Here is a 21,122-nt window from a genome sequence, read left to right on the forward strand (position 1 = left end):
GGTCACAAAAGGTGATCAAGCATTGTTTACTGCCTTGCTACTTAGCTGGAAAACTCCCAGGGCTCAAAGGTCTAGCTGTGTACTGGACAGATAGCTCACTTGGTGAATGCACTGCTTTGCAATGTGTGTGATCCATGTTTGAGTCCACACCACATTGAAGGAAGCTTCAGTGCTATGGTATCTATCTAGCTATCTATCAACAAAAATAAAAATAAACAAGCTATGGTTACATCTTACCTTTCCAAACTGGCCCAAGTTCATACCAGCCCAGGCAGAGGGGAAGCTTGGTTTCCTCCCATTTTGTGCTAAACACTGTTGCTTCTATTAGCCACGGATGCCAGGGCTAATAAGGCATGTGCTTTGTGGCACAATTCCAGAAATTTCACTGACAAGTAGTTCCTTTTATAATGTTATGACTATGAGGAAGTCTGAGGGGCTGAGTGGAGGCTTACCTGATAGAGCACACACATTACTGTGTACAAGGACCTGGGTTAAAGCCCCCAACCCCCACATGCAGGAGTGAAGCTTCACAAGTGGTGGAGCATGTGTCTCTCCTCTCTGTCTCTCCCTCTGATCTCTATCACCCTCTGTAAAACAAAGAAGGAATGGTGGAATCATACAGGTAATGATCACCAGTAATAACCTTAGTGGCAACAACTATAAAAAGAATCCATGAATTTGTACATCATAGGTAAAGTGACATGAGTGGTTGGGGGTGCCACATAAGCAAAGCACATTCCCATTCACCTGAACAACTAGGATACTAGTGTGCTCTGGGACCGCTAGGAGGCTGTTCTTGGAGGGGTCCCCTTAACTCTCTTGGGAGGCAGGGACAGTTCTGAGCTTCTCTCTGAGAAAGAGGACTCCTTTTTAAGGAGCATTTTCAGTCTAGGGAGGAGGGGAGTGGCAAAAAATTAAGAAAGCTGACTAACAGGTGCCTACAGCATACAGGAAAGAGAGACCCCAGTGGGACAGTGAATGAACCTGACTCCTCAGCCTCAGGGAAAACCCACAGTTGAGAGGAAGGAAGAGGAAAGCAAAGGTGAAACTGAGAAGGGAGAAACCAAGGACTGAAAGTCCCTACTCTGGACTTAGGGCCAATGGCCCTAGAGTAAGGAGGAGAAGGTGGCATTCGTATTTGAATGAAGACAGGTGCTTAAGGGGAAGGTTGTGACTGACCACATACATTCTAGAAGTTGTCAAGAAGGGCTTCTTTCCTTTGGCTTTAGTTTTAGGAAAAAACAGCTTGGATAGGGCCAAGAAACTGACAGCAAATGCCAGTTTTGCCTTAGTGCAGCTGGCAGAAAGCTCTGAAGGAACAATGTGCCCTAGAGGCCCACTGCCCACTGCCCAGTGAGTCTAAGGAACCTATGTTGGAGGTACAGGAAGAAGGAACTGTTAGCCTGGTTGTTAGTGTGGTCAATTACAACATATTCTGGGATTCTAAAAGGGGAGGTGTGTGTGTGTGTGTGTGTGTGTGTGTGTGTGTGTGTGTGTGTGTGTGTGTGCGCACGCGCAATGGAGGTGGGAACCTGGGGAGATGTGAAACTAGAGTTACAAGTCTTGTAAATCAACATTTCCCGGTAAAGTGACCTAACAAAAATAGAATGATACCCTCATAAGTTACTTCCCTCCTCTTTCTTTTTATATTTTATTTTGGATAGAAACAGTGAGAAATTGAGAGGTAAGGGAGAGATAGGAACCTGCAGCACTATTTGCTCATAAAGCTTCCCCTCTGCAAGTGGGGACCAGGGACTTGAACTTGGGTCATTGCGTTTGGTAACTTTTGCTCTCTACCAGGTACACCCCTTCCATTTGTTTATTTATTAATTTGCAGTTGAAGGGGCTTCACATCTCTGGGCTTTCTTTTTGTACGAGGAGAGAGGGAAATACACCACAGCAATGATGCTTCTTCCCTCTAGTGGGGTGTGTGTGTGTAGGTGGGGGTGGGGAAGGAGACGCTTGAACTTGAGTCCTGAACAGCAAAGCAGGCACACCGCACAATCAAGCTATCTTGCCAGCCTACCCACAAGCAACTTTTCAGGAAGGAGCGGATCACTTGGACCACTTATCTCGGGGAGAAGAGGAAGAACAAGAGAGGCCGGAAGTGTGCTTTGCCCACTGGCGGGGTAGGAAAGAGCTGAGCAGAGGAGTTGGAGGCGGCGGGGCGAGGCGGGGCGAAGCTCCCCTCAGACCCGCCCTATTTCTGCCCTCAGAGCCGGGAGGGGGCAGAGTAAGAGCGCGGAGTCCACCCGGCTGGGCGCTTCCTCAAGTGGCGGGCTCGTAATGGCTGCTGGAAGCTCCCGGGACTGGGCCGTGGTCGTGGTCGGTGTGCTTTTGTTGGCCAGTCACGGTGAGTGGAGGGCCTTCTTCAGTTCCCCGAGAGGTCAGGGTGCTGGAGTGTACCTTGCGTGGGTCTCCGAGGCTGGGCGGTTGGACTCAGCCCTGTTTCGGGGGGGGGGGGGTTGGGGGACAGAGGAGTGGAGAAAGTTTTCATTTCCTCAAGTCCGTTTTGGGGAGGCAAGGAGAAACCTGGCGCTCCCCACGTTGGACTCTACTCAGGGCGCCTGCTGGGAGTAGAGAGCAGACACTGGCGCGCTCACCTACCTCTCCACCCCCCCACACACACCCCACATACACACACACACTCCCTACCCTGCGAACTCAGAAAGGTGTGTCTGGCTGAGTACTTAGGGGGCCTCTCAAAGTGTCAAGGCCATGAACTTGAGTGCACCTGCTGGACCCCGGCCTGGGCTTCTGGTTTCATAGGCGGGCAGGTAGGCGCTGCAGGTGGTGTCCTACAGGGACTGCCCGCAGGCTGGCAAATGTTTCCTGCTATGGACCCGCCACTGCGGGCTGACTCTTTCATAGTCAGAAGAGGGTTTCAGAATTGTCAGGGCACAGAGGGACCTGTGAGAAATGTCTGAGCTAATTACCTCACTTGGAGATTCCTCTCTCTCTCTCTCTCTCTCTCTCTCTCTCTGTGTGTGTGTGTGTGTGTGTGTGTGTGTGTGTATGCATGTGTGTATTCATTTTTTTCTTTGTTAATGATTTAATATTGATTTACAAAATTATGAGATCTACAGCATACCCACCACCTGAGTTCTATGTCCCCATTTCCTCCACTGGAAAGTGAATTAGTTCTCCCAAGGTCATAGGTAAAAGTTGACTATTATTTAATATGTGTATATGTTTGACACTTCCCCTCCCCCCTTTTATGATTCTGCCTTCTCTTCCTAACACCTACACCTATTATTACTTCCAAATGTCTTTCCTTTTTTTTTTTTTTTTTCTTTTTCTCAAGGTCCTGATGCAATTGGGTTTCAGAGCTCTTTGATCATCTTCTCTTAACAGCCTTCTGGGAATATGGACCAAAATTCTTTATGGGGTGCAGAAGGTGGGATTTCTGGCTTCTGTAATAGCTTCTCTGCTGGACATGGGCATTGGCATGCCCATCCATACCACCAGCCTGTTTCTATCTTTCCCTCTTGGAATAGGACTCTAGATAGGTGAGGTTCCAGGGCACATTGGTGTGTGGCCATCTGCCACTTGGAGATTCTTTTTTGTTTTTTAATTCCCAGGGCACTGAGCGCTCTGGTTTATGGTGGTGGGTGGTGGGTGGTGGGTGGGTGGGGGATTGAATCTATGACCTTGGAGCCTCAGGCATGAGAGTCTGTTTGCATAACCATTATGCTACCCCCCCCCAACTTGGAGATTCTTAAGCAATGCAGCCAGGCCTAGCTCCCAGATGCCTGTGGGATAGAGGATCAGAACTGCCTTCCTCCCTATCACAACAGCTAAAGCAGCTCAGCTGCCCTCCACAAAGATGTCTTGTCTCCTTTCCTTCTTTATCACCCTCTGAAACCCTTCCCCACACAGGGACCAAGTACTACCCCACCTTAACTGCTTCTATCTTTAGGGGCTTCTCACTGCATGTCCCTTGGTGCATAGGATCTGGACTGCCTTCTGTTTCCTCCTTCCTCCCCTTTTCACCTTTTTTTTGGGGGGGCACTAATGGTTTACAGTTTGGTTATTGACATATAAGTACAACCTCTCACCTTCCCATCCTTGGTGTCTGCAAGATACACTCTCTCCTAACCTAATTCCTTTTGTACCATCATCACCCACCCCCCTCAAGGCACCAAAGCTCTTCCCTTCCATTCCTTCCGCTGGGGTGGAGGATAGATAGTATAATGGTTATGCAAAGAGACTCTCATGCTTGAGGCTTCAACGTCCCAGGTTCAATCCCCTGCACCACCCAAGGCAGAGCTGAGCAGTGATCTGGTAAAAAATAAGTAAATAAATAAATAAATCACCACCATTCCTTCCCCTCTTCTCCCAGTATCCTTTGCTTTCACCTTATGTTTTCCCTTTCAGTCCTTGTGTCTTATCTACTTATGAGTGAGGTCATCCAACAGATAAGTGGCTAAGCAAGTTTTGGTGCATTTACATAATGAAATACAATTTCTACTTTTCTTTTAGTGTTTGGGTGCCTTCAGAGTACATTCACCACCTAGGGAAGGATTTGAGCTAGAACCTACATTGAAGGGGCAGAAGTAGCCTGTAAGAAGTTTTTTTTAAAAAAACTTTTTATTTATAAAAAGGGAACATTGGGAGTCGGGCTGTAGCGCAGCGGGTTAAGCGCAGGTGGCGCAAAGCACAAGGACCAGCATAAGGATCGCGGTTCGAGCCCCGGCTCCCCACCTGCAGGGGAGTCGCTTCACAGGCGGTGAAGCAGGTCTGCAGGTGTCTATCTTTCTCTCCTCCTCTCTGTCTTCCCCTCCTCTCTCCATTTCTCTCTGTCCTATCCAACAGCAACAACAATAATAACTACAACAATAAAACAACAAGGGCAACAAAAGGGAATAAATAAATAAATAAATAAATAAGGGAACATTGGGGAGTCGGGTGGTAGTGCAGTGGGTTAAGCGTACATGGCACAAAGCGCAAGGACCAGCGTAAGGATCCCGGTTCGAGCCCCCGGCTCCCCACCTGCAGGAGAGTTGCTTCACAGATGGTGAAACAGGTCTGCAGGTGTCTATCTTTCTCTCCCCTTCTCTGTCTTCCCCTCCTCTATTTCTCTCTGTCCTATCCAACAACGATGACAATAATAACTACAACAATAAAACAACAAGGGCAACAAAAGGGAATAAACAAATTAAATAAAAAGAATTGTAAAAAAAAAAAAAGGAAACATTGACAAAACCATAGGATAAGAGGGGTACAACTCCACACAATTCCCACCACCAGAACTCTATATCCCATCCCCTCCCCCGATAGCTTTCCTACTCTTTATTCTTCTGGGAGTATGGACCCAAGGTCACTGTGGGATGCAGAAGGTAGAAGGTCTGGCTTCTGTAATTGCTTCCCCGCTGAACATGGGCTTGACAGGTTGATCCATACTCCCATCCTGTCTCTCTCTTTCCCTAGTGGGGAAGGGCTCTGGAGATGTGGAGCTCCAGGACACATTGGTGAGGTTGTCTGTCCAGGAAAATCTGGTTGGCATCATGCTAGCATCTGAAACCTGGTGGCTGAAAAGAGAGTTAACATACAAAGCCAAACAAATTGTTGACCAAACGTGGACCTAAGGGCTGGAATAGTGCAGATGAAGAGTTGCGGAGGGGGGGTCCTCCATTTTGTAGATAGCAAGTAGGCATATTTTAGTTAAATTCCAAAGGGTCTGTGGCTATACTAGTTTGTTTGTTTGTTTGTTTTCCTTTATCTTTTTGCCCCAGAGCCTGAATTTTGATATGCCAGTGGATCCAAGTTATTGTCTGGGGAGACAATGTTTTAAACTGGGGATCATGTGGTAGCACAGGTGGTGCAAATCGCTAAGCGTTAAGGATCCTGGTTCGAGCCCCCAGCTCCCCACCTGCAGGGGAGTTGCTTCACAATCAGTGAAGCAGGTCTGCAGGTGTCTATCTTTCCCTCCCCGACTCTGTCTTCCCCTCCTCTCTCCATTTCTTTCTGTCCTAGCCAACAAATGACATCAGTAACAACAACAATAATAGCTACAACAATAAAAAACAAGGGCAACAAAAGGGAATAAATTAAAAAAAAGAATTTTTAAACCTGGGTTGGGGGGGTGGCTTAGCTATTACACAAAAAGGCTTTTGTATCTGAAGCCCTGAGGTTGCAGGTTCACTCCCCAGCAACACCATTAGCCAGAGCTGAGCAATGTCCTAGGGGGGAAAACGTTTAAACCTAGTGTTGTGAGAATTAAGAACAAAGAAAGGGTTGGGGGGACAGCAAGCTACAAAATAACCACTGCCTTTGTGAAGCTTACCTTCTACTGCTGGGATGAGACAGTAAATACATACAGGAATAAATATCAAATGATTTCATTTACTAATAGAGATGTTAGTAAAGCAGAGGGGAGTGAAAAAAAAACCCCATCTTTTGTAGTTGTTGAATACTTCAGAGCTTGTAATATCTTGAGGATAGTTTAAAAAAAAATACAAGGGACACTTGCATACTTTGTTCCTCCTATCATTCACTAACATCTCTATCACATTTGGTTTCTTCCTCTCTCTCTCTCTCTCTCTCTCTCTCTATGGCTCTCCACACAGACACATATACATACACACATTTACTTTTTTTTTTTTTTTGCTTCAGGGCTATCACTGGGATTCTGTGCTGGCACTATGAATCCACTAGTCACAGTGGTCTTTTGTTTCTCCTACTTTATTAGATAAGATAGAAATTAGGAGAGGGGAGGGAGCTATAGAAGAAAAGAAGAAAAGATACCTGCAGACCTGCTTTGCTGTTTGTGAAGCATTCCCACTAGAGACGGGGAGCAGGGGCTCTAACCTGGGTCCTTGTCCTTGTACATGTAATATGTGCACTTAACCAGGTGCACCCTGAAACACCTACTTTTTTGTTGTCATTTTGCTAAACCATTGAAGAACTGCAGATCTTATATGAAACCTCACCCCTAAATAATTCAGCACATGTCTTCTAAGAATTGCATATCTGCAATAAGCCATAGATAGTGATTGCTACCAGGAAGTCTATTACCAACTTTGTTTTTTACTCTTTATGCCCAGCACCTTTGAGAGGGTATAGATCAGTCATTTTATAAATTTGGATTGTGCCCTGATTTGGATTGTCTGTTTGTTTTTGATTAGATTGTAATTAAAACATTCTGGGGCAAGAATTTTTTTTTATTCTTGATGTATGTATTAACATAAGAGAGGGAGAGAACCCTGGGTAGATGACCTCACCAATGTGCCCTCTTCAGAACCCTACCCCACTAGGAAAAGATAAAAACAGTTTTGGGGTATGGATTGACCTGTCAATGCCCATGTCCACTGGAGAAGCAATTACAGAAGCCAGACCTTCCACCTTCTGCACCCCAAAAAAGGATTATGGCCCTTACTCCCAGAGAGGGAGAAATGTTGGGGGAATATGACCAGAGGGCTCTGTGCTCCAGTTTCACTAGGGCCTGGGGAAAAAAAAGAAGAAAAAAAAAGAAAAAAGAAAAAAGAAGAAAAACGCTCAGACATAGTAGGTGTGACTTAGAAGAGAAGGCAAGACCATAGAAAAAAACAGACAAAAAAAGGGTATATATAATCAACCCATATCTGTAACCTTGGGAGAACTAATGCAGTTTCCAATGGAGGGAATGGGGACACAGAACTCTGGTGGTGGGAAAAGTATGGAATTATTCTGCTGTTATCTTGTAATTTTGTAAATCAGTATTAAATCACTAATAGTTTTTTATCTTTTTCTTTATTTATGTATTATTGGATAGATAGAGACTCAGAGAAATTGAGAGGGGAAGGGGATATAGACAGGAAGAGAGACATAAAGACACCTGCAGCCCTACTTGACCACATGTGAAGCTTTCTCCCACAGGTGAGGACCAGGGGCTTGAACCTGGGTCCTTGTGCACTATAATATGTGCGCTTAACCAGGTGTGCCACTGCCTGGCCCCTTAATAAATTTTTAAAAAATAAACATCTAATATATTTAACAATGAAATTTTAAAAAGGAGAGAAAGGATGGAGGAGAGAACAGTATTAGCACATGCAATGTTGGGGATCAAACTTGGGGCCTCATGTGTGTGAGTCCAATGCTGTAGCCACTGGACCATCTCCTTGGCTGCAAGGGCAGGAGTGGTTGTTTATTTACCTATGATCATCATTTTATAAAGGTATGTTGTGTCCTGCTCAGTCCCACTTGCCAGGGTAGGGCTAGTCTGTTTGTCCCACTGTTGTAAATGTAAGCTTCTATTATAGGCTTAAGGTGAAGACCATATTTTCCCTTTTTCATAGAGGTTGAGAAGTGGAGAGTGAAAAAGAGAGGGACAGACACCTACAACACTACTCCAGGAGAGCCACTACCCACCCCCTATATATCTCTTTTATTTAATTTATTATAATGTATTTATGCATTTAAGTAGGATAAATAAAAATTGATGGGGGAGAGATACAGAAGGGAGAAAGAGATACCTGTAGCAATGCTTCACCACTCATGAACCCTCTCCTCTGCAGGTGGGTACTGGAGGCTTGAACCCAGATCCTTGCACATGGTAATATGTTTGCTCAGCCAGGTGCTCCACCACCAGGCCCCTTATACATTTCTTTTAAAATGTGTTTTTGTAGTGTTAGTGTTAACTCACAGCTATGTGCCATCACTGTCATTATCTATGTTGATATTCAGTGACAGTGTCTTTGGCAAGTAACCCTTTTAACCTCCAGTACCCCTTTACCATGTGGCCATCCACTCTTTGCTTTCTTTTCTTTCTTTCTTTCTTTCTTTCTTTCTTTCTTTCTTTCTTTCTTTCTCTCTTTCTTTCGTAATATAATAATGATGATGACAAGGTTGTGAGATAAGAGGAGTACAGATTTACACAATTCAGTTATTTCCACTACCATAATTCCATATTCCCTCACTCCCTTAGGAGTTTCCCTATTCTTTATCCCTCTGGGATATGGACTTAAGATCTTTATGGGGTGCAGAAGGTGGGAGGTCTGGCTTCTATAATTGCTTCTCCTCTGAGCATGGGCGTTAACTGGTCAATCCATACTCCCAGCCTGTTTTTATCTTTCCCTAATGGGGTAGGGCTCTGCAAAGATGGGGTTCTAGGACACATTGGTGAGGTCATCTGCCCAGGGAAGTCAGGTTGATGGCATGGTAGCATCTGCAACTTAGTAGCTGAAAATCATTAAGATGTAAAGCAGAACAAATTGCTTAATAATCAGGAACCTAAAGGTAAAAAAGTATGGCAGATAAAATTTGGAGTATTCATGTTGGAAGAAGCTAGGAATTCTATTTTTAGTATATGCCATGAGGGCCCATGACTTTACTAATTTTTGCCTGGGCCTGACAGCTAATATGCAGGTGGGCTAGGAGTATTGTTTGGGAAGATGATGTCAGAGTTAAGAACAGCACTAGAAAGCTGGATCAGGGCAGAGAGAAGCTCCCAAATATGGGAAAAGTATATAAATACTGGAAACTATAAATCCCATCGATCTGACTTAGGGCTCATATCTATCATATTTAGCACAGGAGCCTGTGTAACCTCTGCATCCCTGTCAGTCTGAATTTGCATTCCATGGTCACCGCTAGGAACATTCTAAGCTGCACTCATTTCAGGACCAGTCTTCCTTGAGTGGCAGAGTGTGTTGACCTAGCCTTCCTCCAGAGAGGGAAAATTTCTACTACTGTTGTTGTACACCGAGAGCAGTGCCCTATAGAGGCCACAAGAGATTGTATGATGTTGTTTCTGATAGAGATGACCAATGATGATGGAGAGATGGTTTTGTTAAAGGTTTAGGCCCATCACATCAATGTGGGAGTCCCAGGATTCCCTAAGGCCCCAGCTGATGGGCTGGCAGCAGCCATCCATTCATTGAGCACTTCCTTGCTTTCTGACACCGGAAGATGTCCTATACTCTTTATATTTATTTATTTATTTTACTTTTCCTGCCTCAGTCTTGAAATTGTCAGCTCCCCTTGTTCCTCTTAGCTGGATATAATATATAGAAATCAAGATGTAGATAGTGGTAGGCTCCAAGTAGATAGACTTATCTCCAAGTAGATAGACTTAAGACTTCTCTTAGTTTTCAGAGCCAGGAAACAGAGTTTATACAACTAACAATTTATCCTACTATGACTGTGGCTCACACAACAACGTGACTCATTTCCGTTCCTTTGATGCTTGTATCGCCCTTCTACCACAGTGAAAACTCTTAATACCATCAGCCCATTTTCCTAAACCACATTTGCTCTATCGGCATAATCACCAAGCACAGCTTTACTAAATATAATTCAAGAGAACTTTGGATTTCTTTATGTTTTTATTAAATTTTTATTTATTAAAAAGGGAGCACTGGCAGAAACCATAGGATTAGAGGGGTACAATGCCACACAATTCCTACCATCAGAACTCTATATCCCATCCTATCCCTTCCCCTGATAATTTTCCTGTTCTTTAAGCCTCTGGAAATGTGGACCTAGGGTCATTATGGGGTACAGAAGGTGGAAGGTCTGGCTTTGTATATGTTTTTACATTCCCCCCTGAAGATGTATAGAATGTTGTAGTCTAAAGTTACTTAGATTATTTTTTTCCTTGTGTAACTATATTTTAATTTGCTATATAGTAGCATTGCTTTGTTTCTATTTTTATTTCTTTTCTGTATTTCCCTTCCTTTGATCTCACTTAAAAATATTTTATGTATTTATCTTCATGAGCAATAGAGCAAGACACCAGAGCACTGCTCAGCTGTAGCACAAAGTGGTCTTGGGATTAAACCTACAGCCTCCAGAGCCTTGGGCATGCTAGTCTAGTGTGATATGTCTGTACTACCTCCCTGACCTTGATCAGATTTTTAAATATGTAAAATATTGACAAGGCTCAAGTCAAAAATGACCTAAAAAGATAATGCTCAGAGAAATCCTATTCCAACCCTTTCTTACCCTTTCATTTGTTTCTGTTTCATCATTCTTGTTTCATTATGCAGATATAAATATATGTTTATTTTGACCTCCTTTCCAAAAATAGCAAGTAACACATTCTTGGGACTCTTAACACCTTTCAATATTTTAATATAGCAGAGCCAGGTTTTGCTTAAGTCTGATTTCACTGCTCAAGTCTGATTTTTTTTTCTCATTCAGGTGTGGTGGTGGTAGTGGTGGGGTTGATAAACATAGCACTTTCCTGTGGAGCCAGGGCTCACCATATGCCATATGTGTAGCAAGGCATGTGCCCTTTCCAGTGACCAATCTTTCTGGCCCTGCACCTAGTTTTTTAATCAGTTAACCATATCTGAACCACGTTCTGAATCGCCATTTCATATTCATTTCTTGAAATAGTTCTCATTCTTCTTCCTTTTATAGAAGCATAGGGCCAGTTGGGGAAGTTTTGTGATATGTCTGATAAATTTATTTCCCCGATTGGGGGGGGGGGGCTAGCATTTTGTCTGGTGTGCCCAGTAGTCTCTTTGAAGCAGTGTTTGTTGACTGTGGGCTTCAGTTCAGGCACAGACCCAGGCAGTGTCTGGGGAAGTGGAATTGCAGGCAGGGGTAACAGTCATTTGAGGAACTTCCAGGAGACCATTGTGTTGGGGAGCAGCAGGAAATGAAGCTTGTACAAGTTGTCAGGGCTGGTTCTTAGAGATCAAGTTTATAGGCCCTTTGGAAGACTTTTTAAAATTTCCAGTGGACCAGGAAGTTTTGGGAGAGTTTTGAACTGGATTGAAATCACAAAATTTGAGTATTAAAAAAATTATTCTGGGCACTAGAAGTTAGCTCACCTTGTAGAGCACACATTTTACCAAGCCTGAGGAACTGGGCTTGAGCCCTCAGCCACTACATGGAAGCACCATACAAAGCGGAAAGTTTCACAAGTTGGGTAGTAGTGCTGTGTTCTCTCTCTCTTTCTCTGTCTAACCCTCTGTGGGTGGACGGAGAGTCCACTAACGGAGTGGTGAAAAAGTTCTGGTGGAAAGAAGAAAGGTAGGAAGGAAGGGAGGGAGGGAGGAAGAGAAAGAGAAAGAGGGGGCCAGGCAGTGACACACATGGTTAGGCGCACACATTAACTCCACAAGGACCCAGGATCACGTCCCTGGTCCCCATCTGCAGGGGGAAAGCTTCACAAGTGGTGAAGCAGGGCTGCAAGTGCATCTCTGTCTCTCTTCCTCTCTATCTTCTCCTCCCCTTTCAATTTCTCTGTCTCTATCCAATAATAAAAATCCATAATATTTTTTTAAAAAGAGAGAAAGAAAGAAAAGAAGGAGGGAGGAGGGAGAGAAAGGAGGAAGAGTTTTAATTCTGACTGCTGGGTGGAGAATCTGTGGGAGGGGCTGAGGGGGAATGGAGAGGGAGACCAGTTAGAAGCCTACAAGCATAGTACAAGTCTGATCAGTCTAAATGAGTGGAGGTAAGAAAGTGGGATATGTGTTTTAAAGAAAGGGTATGTTTTGAAGGGAAAGTCAGCAGAATTTGCTGCTGGTTTGCACCAGCAGGTTCGGAAATAGAAACTGTTATATTTCTAGCGTTTCTAGAAAAGCTGCTTTATTCTCTGCTGCTGACCTTTTGACAGTTCCTTAATTTTGCCAACTATCTCCCCAACTAGATGTTAGTTCCTTGTACACAGAATGCAGAGTCACAGGCTACATTCTACAGATTCCTTCAATTGTCTGTTTCAGGATTTAAAAGTTTAAAAAAACAATATAGATGGTTAAATCTGCTCATTAGAAGATAATACTTGTCAGCAGTTTTCTATTTGGTTATTACCTCACTTTCTTATGAGAAGCGTGTTCTGTGTTTGGCTATGACCAAGTTTCAGAGCATCTGTTTTTATTTAAGAACGAATCTAAACTTACATTATACTGTGTCTTCTTTTTTTTTAAGAATTATTATTTTTAAAAATATTTTTTTTATTTATTAATGAGAGATATAGGAGGGAGAGAGAGAGAGAAAGAACCAGACATCACTCTGGTACATGTGCTGCCAGGGATTGAACTCAGAACCTCATGCTTGAGAGACCAACATTTTATCCACTGCGTCACCTCCTAAACCACAAGAATATTTTAAAATATTTGTTTATTGGATAAGACAGAAATTGAGAGAGAAGAGAGAGAGATACAAGGAAAGAGAAAGAGAGACACCTGTAGACTTTTCCACTGCTTGTGAAGTTTCCCTCCCAAACTCAATCTAGATAGGGACTGGGGGCTTGAATCCAGGTCCTTGTGCTGGGTAGCAACTAGGTATGTCATGACCCAGCTCCTGCTTTGTATATTCTTATTGCAAAACTTGATTTGGTGTTTTGTGGGCTATAAATAATAATAACTACCAAGCAGTAAGCCCAGAAGGTATGCTTATTGTTTAGGGTTTTTTTTTGGGGGGGGGTTTGCTGTCATTTTATTTGTCACACCAGTTTTATTAGGTAGGGACTGTTAAGAAAAAACTAAAAGTTAGGTAGGATAAGTACCACATTCAAGTTAAGAAAGCACATAAATGACACAACAGACTAGAATCAAGGACAACACATCTGACTTAAACCCAAGCATTCCCAGACCAAGTTATTCAAGACTGGTGCAACCATCATTACTCTCTTGTGTAAGATGTATGTACATTGTCCAATGTCATTTCACCAAAGCATGCAAATTATATAGGACAGCAAGTACAAGCATATAGATTGCATTGACTTCCACAGTCTTCAGGGAGAGTGGGTGGGAAAACCTGCACTGACCCATAAAATTCAGAGTGGTGGTTGTTTACATGTTTATTTACTCATATTTGCCACAGTAATACTCTGTCCATACACACTTGACTCCTAAATACATCTACATAGTCTCATAACATAATATTTGTGAAAATTAATAGGAATATAGTATTACCTAGCTACTAGCCTTATTCAGATTTTGCCAGTTGTCACCAAGATCTTTTTATTTTAATTGAGATATGATCTAGTTACATGAGTTAAATTTGTTGCTATGTTTTTTACTTAATTTTTAAAAAAGTCTTTTCCAGAGCTTCACTACTCCAGGCAACATTTTCAAATATGATAGATGATATAGATTATCACAACAGTGAAGCTTCCTTCAGTGTTACTGGGGTCTAGGCTCCAACCTTGGTTGTGAACATGGCAAAGCAGTGAGCTATTTTCTCAGACCTATTTTAGGTTTACTTTTGATAGGTATCTTTCAGAATGTGTGTGTGTGTGTGTGTGTGTGTGTGTGTGTGTGTGTGTGTGTGTGTGTGTAGGGATTTACACATGTGGGACTTCAGTGCCAACCTTTTCACTTTTTTTCCCGATAGTGAAAAACAGAAAGGAGACTCCTAGAACTTCCTACAGTGCCTTGCCATTGCCATGTGGTGCCAAGGCTTGAAACCAGGTTGTGTGTGTGACAGGATGCATGCCTAACTTTGTGACCTGTTTCCCAACTCACTTTCAGAAATCTTAAAAGAGACTTAGGGCCACTCTTTAAGGAGTCAATCTAGGAGTTTGTGACATTGCTTACTTTACCACTTGAATGCTTCTTTAATCAATGCAGACTCTGAGGGTAGATGCTGGCTTTTTCTGTTTAGAAGCAGAATGCTTGCCTGCATCTGTCAGCCCTTATTTGCACAAGTTATCTGTCCTTTGATTCCTTCTCTGATTGTTTCTTCCCAAGTACAGAAGACATTTGGAGCTGTTACTAGAGGCTACAGCTCTGTAGACTTCCTATCTTAGAAGACATAGCAAAACCAGGTAGCAGTCTTTTCTGTTGGCTCGGACAGGTTTGGGTTGAATGTTAATGATAAAACTAAGATCCTTAGAGAGTCTACAGAAAGGCACTGGAAACCATTTGAGCAGTTCCTCTTTGAAAGCAGCTTTCCATGCCATCCACCAGCCCCCTGGAAAATGTCTTCAGTTACATTACAGGCCCACAATCTTTTCCTTTGATCTCTGTCCCCATTGATCCTTTCCCGTATTCCCTTAGCCTTTGCCCTCTTCTGTTGTGCTGGTGTCTGCTCTTTTTTTTTTAATACTTATTTATTTATTTCCTTTTTGTTGCCCTTATTGTTTTTATTGTTGTTGTAGTTATTATTGTGTTGTTATTGATGTCGCCGTTGTTAGATAGGACAGGGAGAAATGCAGAGAGGAGGGGAAGACAGAGAAGGGGAGAGAAAGATAGACACCTGCAGATCTGCTTCACCGCCTGTGAAGCGACTCCCCTACAGGTGGGGAGCCGGGGGCTCGAACCGTGATCCTTTTGCCGGTCCTTGTGCTTTGTACGACTCCCATGGTGTCTGCTCTTGTGGATGTTTAGTCGACAGGCTCTGTGACATAAAATGTACGAGTGGGGCCTGGAATCACTCACCTGGTAGAGTCTGAGCCTTCGCAGATACAAGGCCCCAAATTCTAGCCCTAGCACCTCATGGGAGTACCTTGGCAATGGGGGAAGTTCCACAGGTGACGAAACACTGCTGTGGTATATTTCCTTCATTTTCCTTATCTCCCTTTCTTTGAATCTGAAATAAAAAGACTGCAAAAGTGTTGTAATTTAACTTAAAAAGGAGTTGGTTGGGGGCTGCTGAGGTGTGTGAAAGGATACTGGGTAACTGGGAACTGGTTTAAACAATACAAGGTTTATTAGGGTGAAATAGGTAAAAGGCAAAATAAGCATTTACTATCAAGGGTTAAGAGTAGGCTAGGTCCATAAAGTCTGAGTATAGTTATCAAAAGTTTAGTCCCATAAGATAAACAATTATCAGTTCTGGTAAAGGTTGCTCATGGCTGTAGAGGGGTCTAAAAGTTTACCAGTCAGCAGAGTCACACGTGTTCGGTTCCCAGGAGAAGTAGCCATGGTGGAGTATTCTGCTGAGATGCATCTAACCAAGAGAAGCAGCAGTAGCCAAAGAGAGCAACCTGCTCAAAGGCTTGTGCTTTATACCTTCCCTTCTCTGTCTGTCCCACCTCAGGGTGATGTCATTCATATGCTAATAGTCCCAAGCTCCTGTTGGGGTCACAGCAATTCCCCACTTCTGATTATAGACATGGACAAGATGTACAGTCTGTATGAGCATAGGAGAAATAAGCAAATCTTGAGTGATTCTAGGGTTACCCCTGCAAGCTCTGCCTTCACCCCCAGAGTATAGGAGCAATAAGTGCGTATTGGATAAGGCCCTGTGAGCCTGAAGACCTGTGGTCTAGTATGTATGTCTAACCCAAAGACAGTCCATAACTCAGGGAAGCTCAGAACAGAGACTTACAGAGGCGTCCCCAAGTTCAAGTGGCTCCTGGGTGGCAAGTGTGGCATATGCAGGGTGTTGGACTGCTGCAATCCATGCTTCAACTTGTGTTCTTGTGAGAAGTTCGCAGATGAAAGGGGCTTAACTGCTCAGCATGGGTCCAGTCCAAACAGGACCTGTGAATGATAAACTGGAACAAACATACCCTATGCCTTAAGTTAGTAATTTTGTTTCAATCACCAACACTAGACAAATGGCGAGGCATCTGCTGGAGGAGGAATAGCTCTGTGGAGAAAAGTAATGCTTAGCAGCTATCTGATTAGAATTATGCAGTATAAAATTTAAAATATATAAATCTCCTTGTATTCTGTTCATGTCTGAGAAATAGCCCTTTAAGGGTACATATGGCATTCCATAATTACTCATCTAGTGGGGTAGTAAGGCATGCGAAATGCATGTTTAGAAGAAATAAGCTGCGGCACACCTGGTTGAGCACACATGTTACAATGCACAAGGACCCAGGTTTGAGCCCCCGGTCCCCACCTGCAGGGGGAAGGCTTCACAAGTGTTCACCACTTGTGAAGCAGGGCTGCAGGTGTCTCTCTGTCTCTCACTCTCTCTATCCCTCCCTTCCCTCTCGATTTCTGACTGTCTCTATCCAATAAATAAATAAATAAATATAATAAATTTTAAAAAGAAGAAGAAATAAGCCTTAATCTAGAAACATATTTAGGGTCATAGTCAGTCTAATAAGTAATACCTCAGCAGCAAAGGCAGAGAAAGTGTTCACAAACATGGGTTGCTTTCTGTGCAACAGATGGTATATACAAAGCCTGTAACAGTGTCCACAAAGATAGGAATAAATTTCAACTTAGCAAACTGAGGGAAGTGTGAAACATCCATTTTTCAGAACCAACATTAAAAAAGTATACTGAGATAAAGACCCATGAAGGGAGAAGTCACACCAATCTAGGCATAAAGAAACAATGACTCATGCTATACCAGAGAAATATCCAATAATTGTACTAGAGCTTAGCACTTAGGTAAAAGAAGGACTGGGAATTAATAGCTGGTTAGTATATGTCCTGCATGGTCAGTACTAATAATTCTAGAATGTACTTGAACACTAGAGAGGTTAACTAGAGCACAGTAGCAAAACATCTGTAAAAGCTATGGGGAGAGGACACCAAAAAACTGGTGGGTATAGTTTCTATTCTTTCACTTTTGGTTAAAAGACACAGGTGTGTATAATACAGCATATTCAAATGAATCACTTTCCCATAGAGGGACTAGAAGTTTGAAGAGATAAGTGCAGTTAATCAACCCGGTAAGATTCATGACTGTAGTAAGTGGCTATCCTTTAGAGTCACCCAATAGTCCTCATAGCTCTGCGGGTTTGAGGGCCAGGACCCCACTTTTTGTTATCTAGCAGAGAATTATCTCCTGCATAAGTTTTGGATGGACAGTGGATTGCTCAGTGAAAACCTTTTTTACAGCATGGACATTTAGTAGATGAGGGTTTTGAATAGCTATTATTTCTATTTATATAATTAAACTGCAGGAAATTAGCTTTGCAGTCTCTTTGGATATGACCCTCATTGTTGCACTTAAAGCAAACCAGCATCACCTATGTAGAGCCGGTGACAAACGTGGCATGATTTACTGCTGCCATAACCTGTGCCTTATGGGTTTGGGTCCTAATCACACTATATGCCTTTATCATTTGAGCAATATTGCAATTTTGACCCTTAAGCAGTCCAAGGACTCCTTTACAATCTTGATTTGCATTATCATAAGCTAATTGTTTGATAAGATTTCTGTGGCCTCTTTGTTATCAATTTGTCTGTCAATTGCCTCCTGTAATCTATTAATAAAGTCCATATAGGATTCTGTAGCATTTTGGAAGATAGCACTGAAGGAACCAGCTGGAATGCTTGGATCAGGGATTTTATTCCAAGCTTTAACTGCTGCCTGGGCAGCAAGCTGCATCCCTTTCTGTCCGAGGTTCATTTGCTCTCTGGGAGAGGCAAAATTACCATCACTCACTAATTGAAATTTTGTTCTCTATAGCAAGAGCTGTAGCAAACTCTATATTCATGAAACCACAGATCACTAGCAGAATTTGGCATTATAGTTTTCATCAGTTGTTTCTATAACTGGTAGCAGGCAAATCTGAGTCTATGGCAGGTGAAGTCAAGGGAGAATGAGGAGGAGAAGGAGGAGTTAGGAAGGGGTTGAGTGAGTCGCATGGCACAGAATGAAGAGGTGGTAGGGATAAAAATGGGTTAAATGGTGTGGAGTCACAGGGAATAGCCGGTTGAAGTGTATGTGGAAGGGGGAATGATGACCACACAGGCAGAGGGGGTGGAAGGAGAAGTGGAATTGGAAGTAGAAGGAGGAGGCCTTAGGGAATAGTGCTGCAGAAAAGCCTGCAATTGATTTAGAGCAAAAAGGCAGAGCTTTACCAATAGCTATACCAATATTTTTCAATAAATAATCTCCAATTTGTGTCCATATATCAACTAATATAGCTGTATTCTTGGGAAGTGGTCCAGACCACCTCTGTTACACTTAACAACTTCTTAATTCTCGGCTGGAACACTGAATTTTACATATCTTTAAAGTTTCTTTCAACTGTCTGAGGTGACAACTGTCTTCTTTAGAATGCAATATGTCCATTGTGGCAGTTTAGAAAGAGTGAGAGTAAAAGAAAGCTTAAAATTAATTGTCGGTCACTTAACAAGAATTAGCTTATGTTTGTTGTGTCCCTAATCAGCTTAAAGTCAAGTCAAGTGGTAAAAGGCATGGGGGTAAAAAGAAAACATTTAACAAGTGTGGTAAATAAAAGTCAAGTAAAAACTGCCTTAAGCAGGAAAACAAACAAACAAAAAAAAAAGAGGGGGTAATCATAGAAACACATTGGAGCAGAGCCACATGGAGGTGGTGTTAAAACTCCCTCAGCAGGGAAAATCAAAGTGGACTATATAGTAACTCAACACATGGGAGATATAGTTAAACCACATAGAGCAAAAAGTGGCTAGGGTGCAATTAAAGTCAAGCAACTAAAATAGGGGTGGGATAAATAAAACTGCAGCACATTGAGGCGTCATTTGTTGTAATTTAACTTAAAAAGGGGTTGGTTGGGGGCTGCTGAAGTGTGTGAAAGTATACACAGCAGGGAGCTGGGAACTGGTTTAAACTATACAAGGTTGGGGCACAGCCAAGATGGCAACTGAACTTAGCAGCTGGCATGAGCTCCAACAAGCAGCAGCCTGTGACCGGGGATTCTCTGGATAGGGTAGGATACTGGGCCGTCAGCAGGAGGGTGAATAAGGGATCCTAAGGGTGAGACCACTTGGGTTAGAAAACAGAGGCCAGGGGAGGTAAGATGGCGGCGGCCTGAGAAATCCTGACAGCGAGTGCTCTGATAGCATCGTCGGCAACGGTTCCAGATGCCACCAGGATGCTGGCTAGGCTTCCCTGGATCGAAGACCCCACCAATGTGTCCTGGAGCTCAGCTTCCCCAGAGACACACCTTACTAGGGAAAGAGAGAGGCAGACTGGGAGTATGGACCGACCAGTCAACGCCCATGTTCAGCGGGGAAGCAATTACAGAAGCCAGACCCTCTACCTTCTGCAACCCTCAACGACCCTGGGTCCATGCTCCCAGAGGGCTAGAGAATGGGAAGGCTATCATGGGAGAGGGTGGGTTATGGGGATTGGGTGGTGGGAATTGTGTGGAGTTGTACCCCTCCTACCTTATGCTTTTGTTCACTAATCCTTTCTTAAATTAAAAATTTAAATAAAAAAAAAGAAAAAAAAAAAAAAAGAAAACAGAGGCCAGGAGGAAAAAGAAAGGAAATCTTTTGATTATTTCTGAAGCTCACCCCTCCCCTCCTGCCCCAGAACCAGCCCCCAGGGGCAGGACAGCCACTCCTAGCCAGATCCCCTCTGATGTATTTTCTTTACGAAGATTCACCAGGAGTGTCATTCCAAGCCTTTTCCTTTTCTTCTCTCTCTTTTTTTAAGTGGCTGGAGCTCTATTTGAGTGACAAAATATCTGACCAATCAGAGCCTCACCCTTGCCTGGGAAAGACTACCTGGAGTTTTTTTTTTTTTTTTTTTGAATACTTCTTACAATTGGCTGTCTTTGTTTAGGCTGCCTGCAGCCAATCCATCCAGAGCAGTCCAAGCTGCAGACTGAGTGTTAGGGTTTTTTTTACTCTATTCTATTTTATTATTACTGTTATTATATGCATGTGTCCTTTTCGCCCCCTCCTTCTTCAGGCTGACCAAAATTAACTGTTGTTTCCATTGCTAAGTGCTAGGTGACTGGGTGTCCTATCCAGTGTGAGAGGAATTTTTATCTACCTCTTCCCTCCACTTGCCTTTTTCCCACCTCCTAGCTAATTAAAAAAAAAAAAAAATCTTTCCTTTCACTGCTCTTTTTTTTTTCTCATTCTTGTCTTCTTTTCTTCTTTCCACCTTCTTTTGCTTTCTGAATTCATTGATACTCATTTGTGAATTACTTTGGAGAAGAAATCTGACTCAGAGTGGACTCTGTGTGTGTGTGTGTGTGTCTCTCTCTCTCTTCTCTACTTCTCTTTCTCCTCTTGCTATCCCCAGAATTTACAGTAGACAGTATATTTGCATAATTGTCTATTCTTGCTTTCCCTTTTTTCCTTTCTCTTTCTTTTTCCTTTGGATTTGGTTGCTATTTTTTTCTTGGACTAGAGGTGTTGTTTGGCTAACTGGTATTAGTTGAACTGCATCAATCATTGCTTCAGTTACTACTGTTGTAATTTCTGAGGTTGGGTGACTACATTTGTCATAAAGGTATTTAATATAGCATGGCTTATACTCAAAACACAACAATTGAAGAACGACAGAACAGAAAAATAAAAAACACATAAAAAATGGTTAAATCAAGAGCAAAT

The 21,122-nt window shown here is 42.9% G+C and overlaps 1 protein-coding gene across 3 annotated transcripts in view; it reads left to right on the forward strand.

Moving 5' to 3' along the window:
• Positions 1-2,023: 2,023 nt before the first annotated feature.
• Positions 2,024-21,122, forward strand: part of CD58 (CD58 molecule) — a 76,081-nt gene continuing 56,982 nt past the window's right edge. The window contains exon 1 of one of the 3 annotated variants that reach the window (XM_060201827.1): positions 2,024-2,353. In XM_060201827.1, coding sequence (XP_060057810.1) covers positions 2,287-2,353 — 67 coding nt within the window. In that variant the 5' untranslated portion in view covers positions 2,024-2,286. The remainder of the gene's footprint in view (positions 2,354-21,122) is intronic. The other 2 variants (XM_016189310.2, XM_016189309.2) reach the window with 2 other exon arrangements.

Source organism: Erinaceus europaeus, chromosome 11 (genome assembly GCF_950295315.1).
Source record: "Erinaceus europaeus chromosome 11, mEriEur2.1, whole genome shotgun sequence".
Classification (NCBI taxonomy): Eukaryota; Metazoa; Chordata; class Mammalia; order Eulipotyphla; family Erinaceidae; genus Erinaceus; species Erinaceus europaeus.